This window comes from Scleropages formosus, chromosome 20 (genome assembly GCF_900964775.1).
Source record: "Scleropages formosus chromosome 20, fSclFor1.1, whole genome shotgun sequence".
Classification (NCBI taxonomy): domain Eukaryota; kingdom Metazoa; phylum Chordata; class Actinopteri; order Osteoglossiformes; family Osteoglossidae; genus Scleropages; species Scleropages formosus.
In genome coordinates this window covers 10708910-10721212 of record NC_041825.1, presented here as the reverse complement: position 1 = coordinate 10721212, position 12303 = coordinate 10708910, and the positions used below count along the sequence as shown (strand labels likewise).

Here is a 12303-nt window from a genome sequence, read left to right as displayed (position 1 = left end):
ATTATTTTTAACTCATCCCCCTACTAAGTCACAGTAATTATAGCTTACACTGCAATAACCATAAATCACTGGAAGAAAGCAAATATAATTTTATTTTCCATAACATATACATACAATCTGGTATACTGTTTACTATTGTATTAATGTCAGCTTAAATATTTATATTAACACAACTGCATACCATTAAAAAGAAATCTTGCACTGGTGATTTGTCTTTCATTTTTGCTTTTAGATGAAAAATGAACTTCTGTTGCAGAATGCGTGCCGAACTGTTTGAGAATGTAAAAATAATGTAACAAATGTTTAACACAAGCACAGTTTACTCTTCAGAGTAGATGGATCTTCCTACTTTTTTCCCACCCGTGTAGCTAATTATTGAAAATTCATCAGTCACTCACACAGGTAAAAGACAGCAACAGCCAAGTATTATCTTTCTGATCCGGCTGCCAAGAGCGGCATTTAAGCAAACATGTTTTCTCCGTCCAAGTCATTTTGTTTGTGTTAGGTTGCTACAAAATGTGTGGGGTAACTCATTAAGTACACCTTTAAAGACAAAAATGTTAATAGATTTATAAACTATTTTATGTAAGATAAAATTCCGATTAATGGGCATATTTTTTCACAAGTGTCAAATCATTCTTAGCAAACTCAAGAACTTTTGGATTTTGTCCCTTGTGTGAAGCATTTTGGTCTTATTGTTTTATTATAACTGTATTTTTCCTACTTGTAATTTATATTAATATCCTTGACAAAAGGAGGTTTTCTTCTATTGAGTCATTGAAATTTCACGGATATGTGAGAAAATATGCTGCCAACCATCTTGGTGATCCAGCCCAAGGCCTTAACATTTCACGTGTTCATTTACATCCACATTTTACACGTGGACATCGTAATGTGTGCCGCATGTTGTCTTGATGTCTCGTGTTTAGAGCATGTGTCATTTGGAAAGCTAATGTGCATTATTTATTTACTTTTTAATATGTTTTCTTATTTTCTCATTTATTCTCATTCTTATTTTGTTTTTTTCTTCTAACATCGTTGCACAGTTCTGAAACGTCATTGCTCTAAATGATGGAGCTGCTACGACACAAAATGTATTTTAGAGAAATTTGACAATAAATTTATTTTGTATTATATCATATTGTGCCATCTTGTTCTGTCTTAAGAAAATCCAAGATTTACCTTAAGGATCAAATGCAAAAGTTAAGAGTTTTCAATAATTTGCAAAGCAAAAATCCAAATGAAGAAGCATTTTAGTTTATTACTAGGTAGAAAATAAATAAATAAATGTCTGTGAAGTGTCCTTCAGTATTTAGGTGTCCTCGCCTGTTAGGTCATTGACAGTTCACATGGCTTCATGGCTTCTCACACCCAAATTACCTTTTTTGAAGCTCATCATAATCTCATCCCTCACACACACCATTTGATAGGCTTTATGGAAATAGCATGCAGATGCCTCTACATTTTAGCATAGCTGATAGCGCAGCTTCAAATAGCTCAATCAATCATAATGCTGCTCCCTATCTGATCAGCTGGGGTGGTTACAATTTATTATCCTTTTTTTTCTCTTTTATTACCCCTTTCTCTTACGTATCTGCCCATTTACATGTATATTACATATTCAAACAACTGTTTATTATAGTCTCTGTGTCCATGTTAAGCCCATTATTTTATATGTTGTAACCTGGAGCAGCTCAAGGCTGTAGTTTCACTCATACACAGAATGGCACTTCATTATTCCCCCTTCTGTTCTGGAGCCGTTGCTTGTTTTAAATTAGATTTGTTGTGTTCTCATTAATTTACAGTGTTGTGTTAGTTTGATGGCACCAAACTCTAATTCATGTTGGAGAGTGAGGGAATGAGTGTTTTATTTTATTTTTTTTTTTTATCCCCCCCCCCCCCCCGATACAGAAGAGGGAGACTTAAACAGTGGTAATGGGCTTTCCATTCAACTTGAACAAATAGATGTAACATATTATTATTTTATTTCTCCTGACCTTTCACCGTGGCTTCTATAAATGTTGGATTTACATTTTTGTTCTCATCTCACAAACATCGAAAAGTTTTTTTTTTTCGCATCAGCAATCAACTATTTGTTTGGGCACTTGTTCCAGATATCACATGCTGGAAGAGCAGTTTTTAGGTTTTGCTACCACACCTAGAAAGAGACATTATTAATGACAATGTCTGTTCCCTTTTTGCTGAAGGATAAATCAGTTGAAACAAAGGTTAGGGTTAGGGTTACTGTGATACATCGGATAAGGGAATTCATGTATTTATGACAACAATTCACATATATCTTAAAATTGTAAAGGTTTGCTAGTTAAAGGAGAAAATATGCAAAAATAAAGTCTGCGTTGTGCACTTCTTGACATCTTGACTTCTTGCCTCTTTCTTATGCGATACAATGACAGGGACTTAATATGTATTATTGACTGGTAATCGAGCATTGGCTTGATACTTGTGGTCTTGTCTGTGCTCATATTCTTTGACATAAAAACAATTTCTTGCAGTTACATGCAACTCTGCCAATTTAGGTTAATTCACGTTCACGTTTATTCATTTAGCTGACACAGTTCTCTGAAGCAACTTACAATGTTAAGGTATTTACAATTATTTACCCATCTAAACAGCTGGGTAAGTTTACTGAAGCAATTTTAGGGTAAGTATCTTGCTCAGGGGTACTGCAGCTGGAGGTGGGGATTGAATCTACAGCCTTTGGGTCAAAAAGCAGCAGTGCTAACCACTACGCTACCAGCTGTCCTTATTCTTCCCCCATAAATAGTATTAACATAAGTTTCTCAAATGATTCTATTACTATTATGGTGATATTTTGATACTTTTGCAAATAATACTCTACTCCATACAGAATTAATGAAATAATGCACCTTTAGAGTGCACCTTTAATGTCTAGTGTTAATTTTGTTTGTTCTGAATGACATTCTGAAGTGTTTTGGAAAGCGTCACTATTAAGTGAATGTTTTGCAGGCTTTGGAAAAATTAACAAAATGGTAATCAGCATGAACTATCACTTATCACCTTAGGGGAAAAAAAATAACATTATCATTTTTGTTCTATGTTTCAGCAGAATTATGGGCAGTAACATGCAAAAAGTTATTATGATATGAGTTTGCAGAAGAGATAGCTGTTAGGACCAGTGCTTTACATCTGTAAATTGCCAGTTCAGATTCTCTGTATGCTGTGACATCAAGGTTTTAACCTGCTTTGCTACATTAATTTATTCATTTAGCTGATGCTTTTCTCCAACGCAACTTACAGTTTCAACGTACCAACTGTTATTTGCCCATTTAGACAGGTGTGTGATTTTACTGGCACAATTTTGGGGAAGTGCCGTGCTCAAGGGTACTGTAGGTAGAGGGGGATTTGAACCTACAACCACTGGGTCAAAAGACAGCAGCTTTAAGCACTATGCTCTCTGCTTCCCACATACAGTTTAATATTACACAGTATGAAAAGGTAAATAACTTTGTCACTTTAGCTTTTTAGGTGTTAGCAAAATAGTTAAAAATAAATTGTTTAATGTAACATGAATTTTGCTAGTTTCCCAAGAACAATTCTCCAACATAAACACAAACATATTATTACAGTATGTAAGAGGTGGGTAGATACTACAATCAGATGAATTCAGAATATGTTTTAAAATGAAGTATTACGCTTATTGAGGCAATAAATATAGGATATTAAAAAAAATAAAATAAAATAAATGTTTGATCAGGCATCCTACATATTGTACAAGGAAAACCTCTTTAAAAGAAAACTTTTTTATGAAGCTGGTGTAATCTTACAAAGAAGAGGTCACAGAATTTTGAGACACACACACAATATACAGTGTGTGTGTGTGTGTGTGTGTGTCTCTCAAAATTCTGTGATATTTTGATGGCTTATTGCTAACTGGGTTACCTTAGGGGGGAGAATAAAATAAAATAAAATATTAAACAATGAACTTTAAAATAATGCCAAAAATTTCTCGCTTATTTAATTTTGACCTTATAAGCTCAGTACTTCTGAATGTATATGTCACTTCATAATCCTGTGATTAAGCATCTCACTAAAGTTCCCAGAGGGAAGCTCTGCTTTTGCAGTCACATAAACAATGTTTCATTAAAACTTCTTTTAATTATCCAACAAACAAAAACATAAATTTTGACTCTGAGACTAATCTGGGTGCATTTTTTTCTTTAAATGTAAAAATAATAGTATTTTATATTTTTAATCCGTTTAGGGTTACTTTATTTCAGAAATTTGGCACTGTAAGTATTACATAAGAAGCTCCCTGGGTTAGCTGAAAATTGGCAAATATTTTCAGAATGATGGATGTGACTCAGTGCCCAAGATGCTATTTTTGTTTTCAGTGAATATATTCATTTAAGTAAGCGAAGATGTCATTTTGAATTATTAACTGCCAGAGAGCATACCTCTGGAGAATGACATATTGGGCTCATCAGTAATTCTGAAAAACAAAATAAGGCACAGTATATTTCTATTTAATGCATGATCTTATTTATTTGTATCTTGTGTGATTGTATTTATATGTATAAATGCACAACACACAATTACACATTTTTTTCCAGTTGGGTCACAGTGACATGGCTCGTTCTTTAGCCTGGTCCACTTCGAATCAAATGCCACCTTAGACTACAACTTCAGCACGCTGCACCTTACACATAAGTTTATGCACCTCATCCTCAAAGTTTTGTTTGTGCACCTCACCTTCAGTCCCTCTGCGAGATGGCTAAATAATGGCTGTGATAACTAGTGGATTTGTCAGCATTGAGGGTATTCCTCTTGGCCTGTAGCAAACCGTTACTGCATGTGACAGGCCATGATAGTGTCACAATGAATCGGCCTTACCGCATACTCCGATGCAAAGGAAAGTGACAAGTTAATGGAAGCTAAAGCACTCTAATGGTACCGCCTGGTGAAAGTGGGGGGGGTCATCAGCAGGATTTGCCCCAGCTTTCCAAGATGTCTCTTTGCATTGCTGTCTGGACATAAGGACTGCCCTCTGCCTTCCACCGCCTACGCTCTGAGTCCCCTCTGCAACAATATCGACGTACATACTATTGCGAATCTGATAGGATTTTAAGAAAGAGTGGCTGCAGGAATATGTCATTAATAAATAAATAAATGAATGAATAACTAAATGAATAAATGTAAGTTTAATTTAAGTAATGCATAAGAGAATCCAAACAATAAATCTACTGTAGTATTTCCAAAGAAGGTATTGAAGAAAGTATACAGCTCTCAGTGTTTGAATTTTTTTATATGATAGTTTTTTTCTTTTTCTATTTTCACATTACTGTTAAATGCTATTCATAAAAACTTGTATGATGTCATCACAAGATTTTCCATTCTTCACCACTTGACCCAGCACTCTGGAGTCTATCCTGGAATAACTGGGCATAAGGCCGAGGGGGGAGGGTCCAGGAGTGGGATACACCCTGCACTGGATAATATTCCTTTATTGGATCTTTTTCAAGAAGTGATCATATTAATTATTGTTATTATTAAACTGGAACTAGGAAACTGGAGCACTCGCAGGAAACCCACATAGACATAAAGAGAACATGCAAACTCCACACAGACTGAGCGGGGATCAAACCCACCTTCTCTCACATCATCTAGGCACTGTGTCTCGCTATGCTACCGTGCCACCCGGTGCATGCAATGCATGAATTTACGACTTGAAGCCATTGTCAGGTCTATGCATTTGTGACAAAAGTGTTGCTTTATTGTCCGCTTTTTTATTTGAGCTTCTTTCCATTCAGATTGGTAGAGGTGAGTATCTGACGCCTCACCCTAATCTTATCATCTATCAGCAAAGCACTAACATTAGCGGTGATGAGCGAACAAACGAAATGCGCTTGTGTAGCTGCCCGGAGCATGCAGAAATGCTAATGAAGGACTTTCTCAGCTGCTGCTCAATCTGGCCAAGGTTTTGCGCTCCCAAGCTCCCCGGTGCATCCATGCTGCTGTTTCCACAATTCCATGTTCTGTCTCTAATCCCATCTGTTTTTGTAATTATTGTCATATATACTGACTTTTTGCACACCAAGGCAAAGTGATGCACCTCGAGATACGGGATTCACTGTATGGAGTACCACTGTAGTGAATTGTCTAACAAGGCGAGCTAAGGAAAAACAGATAATCTCCATTATTTGTGTAGTAACTTTGGACAAACTTTTTTTCATTGCTGCAGTTCAGTGTTCATTGGTTGCGGTTCAGGACTTGTTCACAGCAAGCCCTTAAACTGGAGGGACAAATTATTGACTTAATGACACCGTAAATAGTGGATAAGTCAGATGAACAATTTGACATCCAAATGTCATACTGTGTTTTCTGATTAAATTAGAGTGTGGATACATTTTTGCATTATGATCCTAAGTGTAGTCATGTCAATCTGCAATATTGTCATTCCCGTTTTAAAACAACATTTGCAGCATATATATTTCCATTTCATTAATATGAAGATAATTTAAATAGTCCACCTATTCACTTACTTTTTCCAAATTAATATATTGTTGTAATGTTAATATCTATCTATCTATCTATCTATCTATCTATCTATCTATCTATCTATCTATCGACATATGCTATAATATGTACGTCAATAGAAATAATAAAACTAATACTAGGAAGGTGATTAGAAATTGTCGATATTCAGATATGGTTTTATGGAGCTACTTGTTCATATGGTGGAAAGTAACTAACTGTACTGAATCATGTGTCTGCATCTAAGTCTCTCTTCCTGCTAATGTAATCTACACATTGTATTTTCTGTGAGATGTACTTCCCTTTGGAGAAAAGCATCTGCTAAATGCATAAATGTGAATGAATGTAAGAAAAATTAAACTTCAGTAATTTCAAAACAAGAGTCTGATAAAATAGATGATGACATTTATTTATGTGTAAAATGCACAATAACTGATTACATGTATACTCTTTTCAAAAAAGTATGACCATCACCCATATGAAAGCGCATAATGTTTATTTACATGGCTAAAAATACATTTCTGGAGCAAATGTAGTAAAGACAAAAGAGGGGCACAGAATGGCAGTATGATTTATTTTAGTGGAAGACTAGGGGAAGTGGAACCTTAATTTTAGCTGACAAAGTTGTCTAAGCTGGCTTACAATGTTAGACAAAGAATTTTAGAATGAGTTCCTCGATTTTACCTGGAAAGTGTCTCCAATTCATGTTTAACCACTAGGCCACGCTGTCACCCTGCCCCAATCATCAGCATTATATGAGCACCAGTTGCAGAATAACATGGTGGAAAAACATTATTATGAAAAATAATTAAATGATTTTGTTTGTTTCCTTATCCATTTATTTATTGACTTCTAGGCTCAGATTGCAGGGTGTTTGGTTTCAGTGGCAATAAACATGGTGCTCTTTTTTTTTATTTGTGTACTTTTTCTACTGCATGCTATCTAGTGCCATAAATATATCACTGCTACTAAATTCTGGCAAGATTTTGCTTTCCAGCCTTGTTTGTTTTCAAATTTCCATTAATCTCATACAGCTAGCTTTTCAAAGAAAATTAGATAGATAGATAGATAGATAGATAGATAGATAGATAGATAGATAGATCAAGTGAACATGAATACTACTGTATTATATGTCTGTGTTGATTTCATAACATATATTCCATACTTGCTTATTAATGTTAATGTACTCATGTTTCCAAAGTTGAGAGACACAGCCACTTGCATTTTTTTCTGTAGCAGCAAAAACATTCTGAAGAATTCTGAAGTGGCTACTTTATTTGCTGCCGAAGGAAATACACAGAGAATGCAAAGTTATAACCATAATTCTTACAAAAAATAAGAAATATATCCAGAACTATTTGGATGGGCCTGTAGCTGCTAATTATCGGTTGTATAAAACTTAGCCACACTCTGTTTGGTGGGAAATGATATACACCCCTTTCTTTAGATCACATTTCAAATATATATATAGGGGACAGCTGGTAGTGTACCGGTCGCATCTGCTACCTCTGGATCCAAAGGTAACGGGTTTGATCTCCACCTCCGGCTGTAGGACCCTTGAGCAAAATATTTGCCCTAAATTGCTCAAGTAAGATTACCCAGCTGTATAAAGGGGCAAATAATTGTAAGCTGATAGGAGATAAGTGATTAACTACTGAGAGAGAGGATGAATACTTTTTTGGAATAAATGAAGTAAGGCCATACAGTATGTCCATATGTACATACATGTCCATATGTGTCATATAAGGCTAAATGTATTCCCAACGAAAACAGAATTGAGTGGTTGGAAACATAAATCTTAATGTTGTTTCATAATGTTCCTTTCTTTCATACCATTGCTGCTTTGCATTGACAGGAGTGTATGACGTTTCATAATATATAGAACTTAATGATAAAACATCCTGCCTTCTTTCCAATGTTTTATGGTTCCTTATTAAGCCAAAGCATTTGTGGTTTTCTCTATACTGCTGTAGAGGTAATTATCCTCAAGGTCATTACGTTCATAATGCTAAAACTGACTGTGAGGCAGAGTTATTGTTCTTTTAGCTCAAGTGTCAGTGAGCAGAGCAGCATAGAGATAGAGCAGAGCAACCCCTGAGTGCTCTATTACCCCTTCCAATACATCATCCCCACATGTGGAGCAATGAACAAATAGCACACTTATGTGCTGAACAAAAAAACACTGTGGGGAACTTTCAAAGAAAATGATATCATTATTGGTTTGGTTATGTTGCTGCTTTTTAATAATATAGATTTTCAGAAGAAGGAGTTTTTATCACGAGCAATTATATAATGGAATCCTATTATGATTGCATTATTTGCCGTAATAGCAAATGTTGGTGTAGAGATAGGGTAGGAATGGAATGTAAATACACTATTCTCTGGCACTGTGAAAGATGTTTTACATTTAAATTGACATTTTAAAATGTATTTATTTTGGATTCCTTTTTTTGTGTTGAATATTGTCTACAACCATCTTTCTTCAGTCTCAGTAGAAACAAATCCTGAAAAGGAGAAAAACAAGGAAAGGAAAACAAAATCAAGTCAAAAAAGGAAAAGAAAAAAAAATGTAGCTGGAGGCTATAAGCAAAAGTAATAGAAAAGGGACCAAGAGCTCACTCAGAAGCCCTTTTTGTTATTAAGTTTCCTTTTTAAATTTAAGTACTATTGTGTGACATACAGGGCAGCATAGATGTTATGCTATTATTAAAACAAGGTTCCAAACCCCCCCCCCCCCCCCCCCACCACCCCCCCTCCTTAGTTCATGCACTGCTGGTTTGCAAACCTCCCTTTACAGCTATGCAAACATAAATATAAGATTAACGTCTGAAAGAAATCATTCTCTCAGTTTAAGGAATCATCCCAGGTCATTCTTTTCTTTTGAATACATTATGCATGATTATGTATTTGTAGAAAAACTATGCGGGTCGAAGAAAGATTTCCATTAATTTCCACTTTGCTTCATGAGAGGTTTTATGAATGAAATTTATGCTTTTGTTATTCCATATTAAATAATTTACACCTATATTTATATTCACAGTTCACTGCAATGTAGACAATCTTTAAACTGTATATTCTTAAAACACATATAGCCAGGGAGCAGGAATGTTGTCTGAAAATAAAGCCTAACTGATATTTTTTGAGACACTCTTGCTTGTAACACATTAAAAATTAATGGGGAAAAAAAATCATTTAGTTGATGTGGTGTGTGTGTGCACCACTCCTTTTTAAACCAGCAATCGTCAGGGGACTCCACGGGGCCTTTTTTATATGGGTTATTTTTTTTCTCCATTTTTGTCAGGAAATTTTTTCTGTACCTCCTTAAAGCATTCTGAGTAAAGAAAACATGTTTCACTTACAACAATTTAAAATCTCTCTTATTTCTAACTAATGTGAAAAAAAGAGATTTTATGTTCTGACAATCACTTGCACGTATTCTGCATTTTGACGATACTGCTGCTAGGACCGTTACAGTAAACCAAATTAAATCATCCTTGTAGACCTATGGTGCAGTTTTGGTCGATTTGTGTTGTTTTGTTTTATTTTTTTCTCGCAGCATCGCCCCTGTTAAAGCACTGTTTCAAGTTAAATAAATCCATGTAATGATGGTCGTATCACTTGAATAAGCTGCGGGCCTGGTCTTTTGTTTGTGTTTGTGTTCGAGGCGCCCTGTTCCGACACCCTCCTGTGTCAGGTGGAATGCGGGGAAAGGGGGAAATTCTATCAAAGGGGTAATTCAGTTCCGACTGGACAATGCCATTAATTCCCCCAAAACCTCAACAGCTATTTGTGATTCAGGCCGTTTTGTTCCCCTCCCCCCTGCCCGCCTTTCTCCTGGGGGTTGCAGAAGCACGCTGAAATTTCAGTGAATGAAAAAGACTCTGCCCCAGGACCCATTTGACAAATGAGAAGCCGTGCAGCATCAGCAGCTGCAGCGCAAAGCCCCCGCCAAGGAGGCCGCCTCTCCGCTAGTCAGCAGCCAACGCGTCGGCTCCTCTCCCTCAGCCTTGAACTGTCAGGCAAGTTGCATCCATCCAGCGGGAGGTTGCGGGGTCTGTCTCCTTTCCCTCAGTCGAGCGCGGTTTAGGGAGTGGGGGGCGGTGGTTCAGGGTATGTGTGTGTCAGAGTGTGTATGTGCGTGTGTGTGAGGGGAGGGTGATCCTAGTTAAGGCAGCAAAGTGAGCCTCTGCTCACATGGGACAAACGCTTACTCGCATGCACACGTACCTTCTTGTCATTGTCTCTCGCACACGCGCAGCTAAGTAAATTAATTAATTAACAGAGGAAGGGAGAGCACACACACACACACACACACACACACACACACACACGCGCACGCACGCGCGCACGCAGAGGCGCACGTGCAGCCCTGATCACACACCCCTGCTTCTGAAGTGCGAGTGCTGCCAGCCAGACAAGCGAGTCGAGCATCCAGTGAAAGTCGGGCAGCCAGAGCAGAGCGCACAAGCGTGCGTACATGCAAGCCCTTCCACTTGCTCTCGGCAGACTCCACAGGAGCACAATGCAGCATCATCCCCTGACGGGGGCAACGTGTGTCGCTCTCCCAAGCGTGGGCATGTGTCCCCAGCTCTCCTGTGCCTTGACTTTCATGTACTTACAGCAGGTAGGCATATCTCTCCCCTTTTACTGCTGTCAGAGGACTTAGTGTGCACTCGCTCTAGTAATATATCTCTTTTTTTGAGGATTAACTTTGGATCTGTTCTATTCCTCTGAGTTTTATTCTGCTTTTTTATTGCTTTACGTGCGGTTGCTGCTGTTGTTTCGCAAAGATGATGGACATTGTGTTTCTGCTGAGCTGCGCCTCTTTCAAGTTTCTTTGTGCCCGTAGGGTAACCTTTAAATGAGTGCGTATACCATGCTTTATACAATGCACAGCACAGCCCTCTGTTTACAGCAGCCTGGAAGAAAATTCCTGGCTACGATGCGCTTACACAAGTAGTTAAACTTGCTGCACAATGCAGTGTGTTGGGATCTATTTTTATAGTTGCAGTTTTTTTTTTTATTTATTTTATTTTTTTTTCCAGCATCTTTGGTTGCTTCTGCATTTGTTCACAAGGAAGCCAATGCAATGATCCAAACATCTGAAGTGTGTTCATTTACAGTTAGATTTACAGACTTGGAACAAAAGCTCTGTACTATGAAGAGCTGAATAACGGTTTTCTTTATGTTTGTGTGTCCGTGCTCATATTGCACTCCCCGAGGCAATGTATGTTGGATGAAGAAAATAATCAAGTAGGGTAACTAAGATTCTCATACGTACTCAGCAGTAGTTATTTTTTGTGTGCTTGGGTGCATTCAGGTGATATCCTCAGCTATATGTATTGAAAAGGAACGACTTTCAATTTCCTAAAATAAATTGGAAACTCCTCGACTCAGTGAATTTATCGCATTGATAAATTATAATTGATTTATATATTTATGTAGTTGTAATCGACGTTTCCATAAAGCATTAAATACATTGTTTTGTTGTTTCTTTTTTTAAGCATTTCCATAAATGCATCCTTAAATGGTTGTTTTTTTCAGTTAATTTGTTATTCTATCACATCATTGAAAAACCTCTCTTTGCCTTTTATGTTTTCATATTACTTCAATATTGCATTATACTTATATGTTTTGAAATTCTTTTTAACAGCTTTTTTTACCTCTTATCACTGCATCATGCAGTGCCATTTTTCATCTGTATATTGGTGTTCACAATAACAGTAATGTTGGTTTGAGTACATAACAATTTTTAATTTGATCACATAGTGTGTGTGTTTGATCATATTG

The 12303-nt window shown here is 36.8% G+C and overlaps 1 protein-coding gene across 6 annotated transcripts in view; it reads left to right on the top strand.

The window, feature by feature from the left end:
- Nucleotides 1-12303, top strand: part of LOC108927245 (RNA binding protein fox-1 homolog 1-like) — a 244529-nt gene that overhangs the window by 119291 nt on the left and 112935 nt on the right. Inside the window, exon 1 of one of the 6 annotated variants that reach the window (XM_029246795.1) lies at nucleotides 10937-11137. The exons of the other annotated variants lie outside the window; for them this stretch is intronic. Within the exon in view, the coding sequence (XP_029102628.1) occupies nucleotides 10991-11137 (147 nt within the window). The 5' untranslated portion in view covers nucleotides 10937-10990. Of the gene's footprint in view, nucleotides 1-10936; nucleotides 11138-12303 lie in introns of those variants that run through there. 6 annotated transcript variants of the gene reach the window in all.